The sequence below is a fragment of the Camelus ferus genome, chromosome 7, assembly GCF_009834535.1.
Source record: "Camelus ferus isolate YT-003-E chromosome 7, BCGSAC_Cfer_1.0, whole genome shotgun sequence".
NCBI classification, from domain to species: Eukaryota; Metazoa; Chordata; class Mammalia; order Artiodactyla; family Camelidae; genus Camelus; species Camelus ferus.
Genome location: NC_045702.1, coordinates 36,750,063 through 36,762,679, shown reverse-complemented (window position 1 = coordinate 36,762,679; position 12,617 = coordinate 36,750,063). Strand labels below are relative to the sequence as shown.

At 37.3% G+C, this 12,617-nt stretch overlaps 1 protein-coding gene across 1 annotated transcript in view; it reads left to right on the top strand.

Moving 5' to 3' along the window:
* ANLN (anillin actin binding protein) overlaps positions 1 to 12,617 on the top strand; it is a 50,713-nt gene that overhangs the window by 17,769 nt on the left and 20,327 nt on the right. The window contains exons 9-15 of the mRNA XM_032482949.1: positions 4,725 to 4,851; positions 7,256 to 7,366; positions 8,093 to 8,331; positions 9,035 to 9,180; positions 9,460 to 9,607; positions 10,512 to 10,647; positions 11,283 to 11,465. Coding sequence (XP_032338840.1) covers positions 4,725 to 4,851; positions 7,256 to 7,366; positions 8,093 to 8,331; positions 9,035 to 9,180; positions 9,460 to 9,607; positions 10,512 to 10,647; positions 11,283 to 11,465 — 1,090 coding nt within the window. The remainder of the gene's footprint in view (positions 1 to 4,724; positions 4,852 to 7,255; positions 7,367 to 8,092; positions 8,332 to 9,034; positions 9,181 to 9,459; positions 9,608 to 10,511; positions 10,648 to 11,282; positions 11,466 to 12,617) is intronic.

Here is a 12,617-nt window from a genome sequence, read left to right as displayed (position 1 = left end):
TTATTTTGTAACTAGAAATTTATACATCTTAATTTCCCTGTGTTAGGATATATTTTTAAGCTAAAAATAATAGAACTATATTTAACACAAGAAATAGAACAGTATGTTTAACCAGTATTCTTTGAGAAGGATCTGTTTGATTTTGTTTTTAATCAGTTCCTTTGCTTAACAAATCGTGTTTCCCAGGGTTCTGATCTCAACCTTTGTTTTATCTCACTTGTCCTGGGACATCTCTTTCCCATCCTTATATCTAGCTTCAGCCACTCACCGACATGCTAATGATGCTCTGCTGCCCTCACCTCTCTCCTGAACTCTAGTTGAGCTTTGGTTGGCTGGTGGAGCTTTCTACACTTTGCTGGCGTCTCTGCCCCATGTAGTCATGTCTTCGCTTAGAGTTTTACTCAGTATCTCATCATCTAAAACATCTGGGGGTTCCTCCTTGGCTCCTTCCTTTTATTGCTGTGTCTTCCCACCCCCTGGCCTCTGGTGCTTGCGTACACACACACACATATCCAGTGATACATTTTCCAAGTATGTCACCAAGCTGCCTTGTCCTCTGTATTTTCTGTGCCATTGCCTTAATCAATAGCATAGCTTTGTACTGAACACCTTGCTTCTAGTCTGGCTGCTCTCCAGTCCATCTAACCACTGCTGCCAGAAAAATATTTCTAAAAGGCAGATATTCATGTATTCATGTATTCACTTGCTTAAAATCCTGGAGAGCATCCCATAGCCATCCTCAGAAAAATGTCTGAAGTGCTTGACTTAATATCTAGAATCTGGCTTCTCCTCGCTGCTCCTCCCCATGTGTGCTTCAGTCTTGTCATGTGGACTATTTGCAGTTTCTCCAATGTCCCCATGTTTTCAGATCTCTTTGCCTTTGCCTTGCTCTTCTCTCTGGATGAAGTATCTCTGTGGTGAGCTCCTGCTTCACTGAGAACAGGTCACACTTTAATCCCCTCTGCAAGTGTTTACTTGGCCGTCCTCCCCCCGTCCCCTTGGTTCATGTCATCCTGTGTTTACCTCACTGGAATATTGATCTTCCTGTAATTGTCTTAATTTGCCTTCCACCTCTGTCTATGAGAGCCTTATTCATCTCTACGTTCTTAGTGCTTGGCTCACAGTAGGCGCTCAATAAATTTATCTTTGAAAGAAGGGGTGAATGTTCTAATCCCTCCCATCAGCATAGAGTAAGCTATTATCTATGATCTTAAAAACAGCTCCTTTGATCCCCCATTGCCCTCCCTTCCTTTGCCTCCTTTTCATCTAAATTCTTTCAAAACACTGCCTCTACTTAACTTTTACTGTCTTTCCCCTCCCTTCTCTCTTCATCTCTCCACTCGAACTCTCACCACTACCTGCTCCACAGACCATACCCTTATCAAATTCACTAGTGATCATCCGTAGTCAAGTTTCAGGTGTTTAACGTGACCTACTAGCAGCATCTGACATTGTTGATCATTCTCTTCTGTTTGAAGAACCTGCTTCACTTGGTTGCCACTATCTCACAGTCTCATGATTTTCCTTCTACATCTTTGGAAAATATAGGGCAACAGTTCTTAAACTCTTTTGTGTTAAATAATCTCCGATAAACCTGTGAAATCCCTGCCTAGACTGTTTCACATATGCCCATAAAGAAAATTCTGAACACGTAACAGGGAGCTGAGGAGTTCCCCGCCTCAAAACTCATCTGTGGTACCCTTAGAAAGAGCAGCCAAAAAGCAGGAAGAAAAAGCAGTTGAATGTGGTGTAACTAAAGGCAAGGGGAGAAAGAGCCTTTCAGAGGAGGGAGGAGTGGTTGGTATTGTCAAGCGTTGTTGTCAAGTGTGGATTGGACCGAGATCACTGGGCTTGGAAAGAAGGAGCTTGTTGTGACTAGGCGGAGCAGTTTTAGGGAAGCGGTGAGGGTGGGATGCAGGTAGTAGTGAGTGAAGAGCAGAGCCCGGGCATGTGGGCCAGTCCTCAGAAGTTCTGCGGGGGAGGGAGAAGGTCGGTGGGGGCTGGAGAGGGATAAGGAGGTGATGTATGGTTTGTGTTTGTGTTCATTTTTTTCTTTCTGAGGAGACTTAAGTCACTTTTGGTGTCTATGGGAAGGAGAGGGGGGTGATAATTGATGGGAAGGGGTGAGTCTTTGACGAGGTTAGAGTGGATGGATGCCAGAGCACAGTGAAAGGACAGGATTAGCACAGTTCCTGGTGTGATAAAAAGGAAGAAGGAAAGCAGTATTTGGGGGCTGATAGTTCTAGAGCTATGGCGACAGAAAACTGGTAGATATTCTATCTGATTGCTTCTCTTGGTTCATTCTGAGTGATGGGAAGGTGACAGGTGAAATACTCTGAAAGATGGAAGAGAGGCCTGACTCCGAAAGAGAAGGGCTAGGGGGTAGTGCTGAGAATCAGGTGGAGTGTGAGAGCGTAGATTTATAGTGGAACCCGACTACACACTTGTGAGTTTTTCCCTAGGTATGTCCAAAGAGCCTGGGTATAGACATGGAGAAGCTGGGTTGTTCCAGGGTTGGGGATTTGATAAGAGGAATGGAAGTCCAGTTGAGGTGGGGGGTTGAAAATATTGGTAAAACTGAAGTGAAGGGTCATAAGGTCTAATGTGGATGTGAGTGTAGGGAAACAGGTAGGGGTGAGAGGAAGGAAAACGTCAAATGACCAGAGGTCTCCATGAGGCCAAAGAACAGGATCTGGTAGGAATTCCTGTGTGAGAGAGAGAGATTAGAGGTGCTGTTAGAGTGGGATATTTGCATCTAGGATTTCAGGGAAGAAACGGATTTTCAGTGGCTGGCTGGATTGCAGTGGTGGTGGAAGTTTTGGAGTTGAAGTGTTCATGCAACTGAGGGGCCCAGATATTGTTTGGAAAGTACTTGTGGGTACTAACATCACCCATCCGGTGGCAGGTCTTGGACTAGAGAAGTAGGGTGATCAGATGGCTGGAGCCTCAAAGGAGAAGGAGCTTTTAAAAGAGGATTTCTAAGAATGTGGAAGTATTGCTAGAGACTGGAAAGGACGTTGCCCTCATGCTGTTAGGGTTCAGGGAGACAACCAGCTTTGTTAGTCAGCTGTAAGGTGTGTCTGTATGTGGGAGCTGGGCTTCTGATAGGGCTAGAAAGTGGAGGGGATATTTAGTGAAGAGGACGAGGATGTAGGGGGGTTTGTTTATCAGGGAAGAGGGCTGTTTGGGCACTTTAAAGGGCTTTCAGAGAGCCCAGTTAGCGGGGAGTTTGACTTAGGGAAGAGAAAAATACAGAGCAGTATGCAGATGAGACTAATGGAAAAGACAGAAATAATAAGGTTATTACAATATTTATTCAACGTCTACAGTATGCCGGGCCTCTGGTAAGTACTTTTGTTTGTTTGTTTTGTTTTTAATGCATCATGTAATCCTCCTATGAACACTGTAAACCAGGGAGTAACGTAATTCCCCCTTTTCTGGGTGAGAAACTAAGATTTAGGGGGTAAATCACTTGTCCAAAGATTCACAGTTGGTAAGTGGTGAAGCTACAGGTTCTGACCAGACCTGAGCCCAGAGCCTCCTTCTTTCACCACTGTGTTTATCCTCAGGCAGTGATCCACAGTAAAAGGAGATGGAGCTTAGTGACTTTATTTAGCATTGTGTTTTCAAGCTTTGGTTTAAGCCTGAGAATGAGGGTAGTTGGCGTTTCCTTACCACCACAGTCATTCTTTCATTTTCTCAACAAATGTTTGAGTTCCTATTGTATACAAAGCACAAAAGCTTTGTACTCTCAAGGTATGCCCGGTCCATTCTTCTGTAATGGTCTTGTCCTATCTTTTCTTCTCCTCCCCAAGCTTCTTACCTACCCTTGAAATAGTTTCCAGCACAGCATTTGCTAGTTTGCTTTGTGTTTGTACATCAAACGCTTCTTCTAACTTGAGCGACAGTGTAGTCTGGAACTAGATCTGGAACGAGAATTCCTGGATTTGTAAACTGACTCTACCTGTTACTAGCTGTGTGTGTAAGTTATTTCACACTCCTTTGTCTCAGTTTTCTCTTCTGTAAAATGGAGATAATATTGCCTAACTTACAGGATCATTGGGAGGATTAAGTGAGGCTTTTATAATATAAAGTGCTTAGAAGGGTGACTGGCACGTAATAAGCTGTATCCAAATATTAGTTGCTACTATTCTTACTTTTATTTGCTTATTGCAATTATTGCTTTAATCATAAAACCTTTTCAAAAACACACAAACAATGAATGTTTTTCTTCATAGCCTTGTAAGTGATTAAAAAAGACTCAGATTTTTCCCCCCTTCTCTCTTTTCTTTCCTTCTGATCAGTTTTTGTCCTTTGTTTTCTTTGCATTTTACGCACTGAATAAGTGATGAGTGCATCCTAATACAGAAGCTGTCACTACATTTTATAGGTGTGGGATGAGATCAGTGGCTCGGGGGAATTGTTTTTTCCCCATATGTGGCTTTCACTTGAATTGGTTTATCTAAAGCTGACCTCTGATGTGAATTTTCATTCTCTTACTCGCTGATCTTTAAAAAAGGTTTTACATACTGTGAATTACCAAGAATATAAACTAGCACGGGCTTTTGTTCTAAACATGGCTGGACCCGTTCATGTGCATTATTGATTTTGTTCTGAGGAAGCTTATATAGAATAATTCTTATTTGTTTCATTTAATAACATGTATAAAGAAAAAAATTATAGTTTTAAGAAGTAAAATTTGTCTCTTCATTTGCTTTTTGCAGGAACTTCGCTCTCAGAACACTCCTCTCAAAAAACATCAAGTTGGAGCAAATACTCCATCACTTCCAGTAACAGAAAAGGTGACAGAAAATCAGATACCAGCAAAACCCTCTAGTACAGAACCTACAGGTAATCATTTTCTATTTCTACTTCACTTCAAGTGTAGATTTCAATCTACCATGGTTTTGGAAATTGGATTAGAAAGCAGAAATGCTGTGCTAGTGTAAAAAGACAGATTCATTTCTTCTTTTCCATGTACTTGTTCAAATATCTAGCCATGCAATATGCTTCTTCCTTAGTTCTCTCTCCAGGGTGAGGACTCATACTCTTGATGGGAGTATAAATTACTGTAACTTTTTTTTTGGAGAAAAATTGAGTAATATCTATTGAATTGTAAAGTGTGCACGCTCTTTAATTCAGCTTCTCTGCAAGTGTTTCTGTAAGTTGAGTTCTTAGAACTAATGTGCAAAGATGTACGTATGAAGATATTAATTGTAGCACCATTTTTAATAGTAATAAGATTTAAACAACCTAAATGCCCATCCACAGAAGACTGTAAGTAAACTGTGCTAAATCAATGTAATCACATATTATGTAGCTGCTTAAAAAGATTAAGGTAGCTTTGCATGTAATGACATTAAACATATCATAGTTAAAAAAAAATTTTTTTAAGTTGTGGTAAAGCATTTATTAAAATTTACCATCTTAACAATTTTTAAGTGTACACTTCAGTAGCTTTAAGTATATTCACATTGTTAAGGAACAGATCTCCAGAACTTTTTCATCTTGCAAAACTGAAACTCAAAACCCATTGAACAACAATGCCCCATCCCCCACTCTTCTCAGCCCCTGGCAACCAGCATTCTGCTTTCTGTTTCTATGAACTTGACTAGATACCTCACATAAGTGCAATCATAAAATATTTGTCTTTTTGTGGCTAGTATATTTAATTTAGCATAATGTGACGGGGTTCATCCATATTGACAAGTCACATGTCAAGCATGTGACAGGATTTCCTTCCTTTTTAAGGCTAAATACTATTTCCTTCTATATATCTCCCACATTTGTTTATCTGTTATCTGTTGATGGACCTATGGGTTGCTTCTACCTCTTGGCTATTGTGAATAGTGCTATTATGAACACGGGTGGGTATGCAAATATCTCTTTGAGACCCTGCTTTCAATTCTTTTGGCTGTATACCCAAAAGTGAGATTGCTTCATCATGTAATAGTTCTGTTTTTAATATTTTGAGAAGCTTGGAGGAGGATGGGTATAGCTCAGTGGTAGAGCTTAGCATGCACGAGGTCCTGGATTCAATCCCCAGTGCCTCCATTAAAAAAAAAAAGGTTAAAAAAATTTTTGACAAGCCATTTTACTGGTTTCCATAGCAGTCGTACTATTTACAATCTCACCAGCAGTGCACAAGTGTTCCAGTTTCTCCACACCCTTGCTAACACTTGTCATTCTCTGCTTCCTTGATAGTAGCTATCCTAATAGGTATGAACTGTTAGCTCACTGTGATTTTGATTTGTATTTCTCCTATGATTGGTGATATTGAGTGTCTTTTCACATGCTTGTTGGCCTTTTGTATATTATCTTGGAGAAATGTCTGTTCAAGTCCTTTGCCAATTTTTAATAAGGTTATTTGATTTTTTTGTTGTTGTTGAGCTATAGGAGTTTTTTATACATTCTGAGTATTAACCCCTTATCAGATATATGATTTCCAAATATTTTCTCTCATTCCATAGTTTGCCTTGTTACCTCATTTGTCTTTTTTGATACACAAAAGTTTTTTTTTTTAATTGAGTTATAATTGATTTACAGTATTAGTTTCAGGTGTATAACATGATTCAAAATTTTTATAGATTATACTCCATTTTGGGTATCATAAAATATTATGCATCTTAGAGTTTTCTATATAGAAGATCATGTCATTTGTGAACAGAGATAATATTACTTCTTTTAAAATTTGGATTCTTTTAATTTCTTTTTCTTGCCTGTTGCTCTGACTAGAACTTTTAAAGCTATGTTGAATAGAAGTGGTGAGAGTGGGCTTATCTCTAGCTTGTCTTGTTCTTGATCATAGAGGAAAAGCTTTCAGTCTTTCACTATTAAGTATAATGTTAGCTGTAGGCTTTTCATATATGGTCTTTATTATGTTGAGGTAGTTTTTTTCTATTGCTAGTTAAGTGTTTGTATTGATACTTTTTTTTTAAAATGAAAAACAAAGTGCAGAACACCATGTATAGTATCACTTTCTGATAAAAGAAAAGGATATACACATATGTATGCATACGGGGGAAAGCTGGAAGACAAGGAATAACCTGGTAATATTGATGTCCCCTTTCTCTTGATGGAGAAGAAGAGAGAGTTGGGAAAGTTAAGAGAAGGCAGGTGTTTTGGGGGATTCTTTGTACATCTCTAGATTTGAAATGCATAGTTTTATAATAAAAAAAAGATACATAAGATTCCTTAATCAAAAATTTCTAGGTTCTTATATATATTCATATGGTTTTTCTTAAAATATTTTTAGGTTTTACTGAATGTGAAATGACGAAGTCTAGCCCTTTGAAAATAACATTGTTTTTAGAAGAGGACAAGTCCTTAAAAGTAACATCAGACCCAAAGATTGAACAGCAGACTGGTTGGTTTTCATTGTTTATTTCTTATTAACTCTGGACACACTATAAGAAATAGTATATTAATGGAAACACATATTGAAATATACAGTGTTCTGTATTTCAGAATGTCTTGTGATTTTATAATAGTCTTTTTTTTTTTTCCAACTAGGAAGTACTCTAGCTTCCACAAAGATACAGTACTGTTCACAGTTATCCTTAGGTCCAGACGGACCCCAGTGAAAATCTGATAAAGGCTATTGCTCACTTTCACAGAGAAAGGAATGCGCTGCCCTTCCACACTCTGCGTGTACTGTTAGAAGAATTAGTGACCCGTGGAGCTTATTTGTGAACTCGTCCTGAATAATATTAATGGTTTCCTGTTGTTGAGTGCAATATGAAAGGGCAGTTCCCAACAAAAGGAAAAGAATTATTTGAAAATGTTTTTTGTAAAGCTGAAGCTTTTGGTCATTATCTTGCAGTCTGAGTTCGTACTTAATATTCTTTCTTAAACCCAAAGCACTGAATCAGCTTTTGATAGTTCCCACCTTCATTACTTAAAAATGTTGTTGGAACTTTATATTATTAGTATTCTATTTCTTTTTGTTTTTTTTGTTTGTTTGTTTTGTTTTGTTTAGGAGGTACTTTTTTTTTTTTTTAGCGTTTTCTCCCCTGTTTATTGAGTAAGCATATGAATGTTAGCATATATAGTGGTCTATATCACAGCATTCACCTATCGAAATATTTTTCAGAAGTGGTACGTGAAATTGAGATGAGCGTGGATGATGACGATGATATCAACAGTTCAAAAGTAATTAATGACATCTTCAGTGATGTCCTAGAGGAAGGTGAACTAGATGTGGAAAAGATCCAAGAGGAGATAGATGAAGCAGACGCAGAAAGCAGCGAAGAACAGGAGGATGCGCTGAATATCTCCTCAATGTCTTTACTTACTCCATTAGCACAGACAGTTGGTGTGGTAAGTCCAGAGGTAAGAAAAGACTAAATGTTAACAGGGCCAGGACATAAGGAAACTAAGTAGTGTTGGGATCCCCTTTTGTTCTAGTTGATGTGTGGGGGTTTGACACTTTGTAGCCAGGGGTACTTTGTAAACCCAATGTTAATTCTCTTAAAAGAGAATTTAAAACTCTTCAGTGGTTTCCTGTTGGCCTTAGGTAAAATCCCAACTGTAACATGGCTTAAAAGGCCAGCCATTTGGGCTCAAATCCTGGCTCTGTCATTTACTGATGTTTGTTGCTCAGGTTATTTACCTTCTTTGCCACAGTTCCTTCATCTGTTAAATGAGGTTAAAAACATACCTACATCATGGGGTTGAAGTGAATCTTAAATCCTATTTGTATTTATCACCTGACAGATAACTAATATTTATTGAGAGTTAACTCCTGTTATTAGCCATCACCCTAAATTGAGTAACTGTAGCTTTGCTTGGAAATTGATTCAATTAGAAATATTTTTAAAAAGAGTTACAGTGTAGGCTTCAGCTGACTTTGAACTTCTATTCATACACTTTTTAGGAACTTATTTTAGTTTGCCTTGTTTTTATGATGAATCAGTCAACTTACTGGATATTTATTTTCTAGTAATAGATAAGAATTCATTCAATTCCTCCGATTTCTCATTTAGAATCAATGTCATCCATAAAACCTACTAATCTCTGATGTGCTTTCCTGCAGAATTTAGTTTCTTCGTCTAGGTTGGAATTAAAAGACACCAGCATAAGTGATGAAAGTCCAAAGCCAGGAAAATTCCGGAGACCCCGTGTCCCTCGAGCTGAGTCTGGTGATAGCCTTGGTTCTGAAGATCGTGATCTTCCTTATAGGTAAGAACATTTCGGAAGACATTCACTCACTAAAGTCATGGTTTAAATTGCCATAACAAGTTGTGTTATTTATACTTATAATGTTATTAATGTTAATCTTTATAAAACTTTGGAATAGCTTTGGTCAGCCTTGCTTTCACCCAATGGCATTTTCTATCCTAGTGGAGTGTTCTGCTGATATGTTGCAGTATCAATATCGAGTTCTGCTGATATGTTCAATAAGGGATACTGCTTAGTGTGTTGCTGGATTTCTAACAGAGTATAACTTATTTTCTGAAGCATTGATGCATATAGATCTCAAAGAGTCAAAGAAACAGACCGTCCTTCAATAAAGCAGGTGATTGTTCGGAAGGAAGATGTTTCTTCAAAATTGGATGAAAAAGAGAATGGCTTTCCTTGTCAGGTTAACATCAAACAGAAAATGCAGGTATGTACTTCTTTGGAAAGGGGATTTGGAATGTTTATGGCATGAGACTGTGATCTACTTGAGGAAAAGGGCCCGCCTTATTCATCTCTGTATCCTGAGTGATTAGAACAGTGTCTGACACATAGGAGCTCAGTAGTTTATGCTTAAATTCAGTTTGAGAAAGGTCCCCTTTTTTGGAAAAGTTAGACGCTTGTTTGATATTGCTGAAATACTTATTTTTAAGAATGTTTCTCATAGAACAAAGTTATGGTTACCAGAGGGTAAAGGGGGTGGGAAGGGATAAATTGGGAATTTGAAATTTGCACCTCTTAGGGAGTGATGGAAATGTTAGCTGTCTTGATTGTGGTGGTGGTTTCATTGGTGTTATATTACATTTATCAAAATTCATCAAATTGTACATCTGAAATATGTGTGGTTTACTGTACAGGAATCATACCACAATAAAGGTGTTTAAAAAAGAATATTTCTCATAAATATCATTAAAGTATAACTATAAATTAGGTGATGGTGAAATGTGACATTTATTTTGCTCTTAGGCATTCTTTTATGCTAAGGAAAGCATTTGAAAAACTATAACATACATGTGATTTAAATAAAATGAATCATTAATTTCTAAATCTCTACTTTGTAAGATATAGCTCCTTAATAAAAGTATAATTTGAATAAGTATGAGTTGAAAGTCTTTTCACAAGGAAGAATGTTTATTGTTTAATGTATTATAGCATGTTAGATATTTTTGGTACATAGTCTAGAAACTTGAATAGTGAAACTGTAACATTTTGACTTAACTCTCTGGAGGTTTTGGAAATTATCTAATTGGATAAGTTATAATTAAAATTTAAGGAAGGTGAAAATGGTGATTAAAAATGTGGGTTTTTTTCCCTCCTCTCATTGGTTTCACTAGGAACTCAATAATGAAATAAATTTGCAGCAGACAGTGATCTATCAAGCTAGCCAGGCTCTTAACTGTTGTGTTGATGAAGAGCATGGAAAAGGGTCGCTAGAAGAAGCTGAAGCGGAAAGACTTCTTCTAATTGCAAGTATGTGTGATACACCTGAAGCAATTCCAACACAATTTCAAACCAGGGAAAACTCATTTGGTCTAGTATATTCAGAAATTTCGAATTTTAGAGAAAGGGCTTTTTTGATCATGTGTTTCAGCTGATCTATTTTTTGTTTCTTACACGATTTGTGAAAACTCTGCATGTAAAGTAAACTATAGTTTGCATGAAAGGGTGAAAGAACCTGGAATACATTTGAAGAAATGTAGTCGTAAAGAGTATGCTAAGAGTGAATGTATTACTATATTTACACGCACGCACACACACATTGTCTCTGCACCTATGTATATATGTATAGCTAAAAAATGTATATGAATTTTGTTGTGTGTGTGTATGTGTGGTGATGGATGACAGGGTGTGTAAGGATGGAGAGATTAATCACACAAGAAAACTGACCAAAAGTTGAATTATTGAATTACAAGGATTTGGTGAACAGATGGGCAATCAAAGTTTTACCCAACTCCCTACCACCTGTTTGTGTAAAGAAAGAGTTACTGATTTTGCCTTTGGTCTTGTGTACAATTGCCATGTCAGTGCATTTTCTTAAATTGGTTTTATTTAGAAACAATTACAGTTTTATTACTTGAAATATTAATTTGCATATTTCTACATAGCTGAGAAGAGAACACTTCTGATTGATGAGTTGAATAAATTGAAGAATGAAGGGCCACAGAGGAAGGATAAGGCTGGTCCCATATCCCAAAGTGAATTTGTCCCTTCCAAGGGATCAGTTACTTTGTCAGAAATCCGCTTGCCTCTAAAAGCAGATTTTGTCTGCAGTACAGTTCAGAAACCAGGTATGGTGATTTTTATTTGCATCCCTTCTAGATTATATGTTAAATTATGAACCTCACCTAGATTGGAATTGAGCAGATGTGAACAAGTAGAGCATAAAGATGCAAAGCTTGTATCTGGGGCCTTTAGTTCCTTTTATGAAGATATGTATATAAAAATAACTAAGGAATTTCATCTATGGGCTTACTGATCCACGTAATAACAGACATGGCTCTAACTGAAAGTAAGGCTAGTTAAACATAATATTGAACATAAAATAAATGGCCAAGATGAGTTATCCTGACACAGCAGATCGTTCGACTTTCATTAACTTTACTGTGGAAGGACATCTAACAGAATTTATTTTACTTACTATGTTCTATTTAAAATTCACTCCATTATAGAAATTTGTTCTATGAATGCTGAACTACTAGACTATGAATTCTAGGAGTGAAAAGTACCATAGTATAGATACTTCTATTGAAATTTTATTCCATTTATTTTTCTAGATTGAATAAGTAAACTTTTCTAAACTATTCTACTTAAAATCACATATAAGCAAAGTGGGTAACGGAGGCTATGGCACCAGGATCTGAAAACAGGGCAGGGCATATAGCAGGCTTAATAAAATACAAGTTTTATTAAATTCTGGATAATTTTTTTATGGATGGCTTTATATTTTTGTGTGAAACGTTCTCTTTGAGGGAATAGAGGGCTAGGTGAGAAGTGAATTTGAGATACGGGGAAAGTGAAGAATGGAGATCTTTAAAAGTTTGAGCATTTAGTGTAGGAATGAGGTAATTTAAGTTCTAATTTGTGCTGTTGTCTGATTTTGGTGGGGTGTGGGCATTAATCTATTGTTAATTTAGTATATACCTGAGATACATGGGTATTTAATGACAGGCAGTGAAGAAATAGTTTATGTTTTTATTAGACTCCCAGTAACTTTCACAGAAATACAGTATTTTCATCTGTCTTGAAATAACAAGCCATAATTTACCCTTTTGAGATAGATACTATTAGCTAAAGAATTTGGGGTCAATAGGTAAAATTTGAAGTCAGCAGAAGTTGAGAGATGTGGGTGAAGTTATTACAGTTCACACAGTAGGAAGAGACCTTGGTGATGCTATCCAGGATTTGCATCTCACCTGCTTATGGCTTATCTTTCTGTGTCT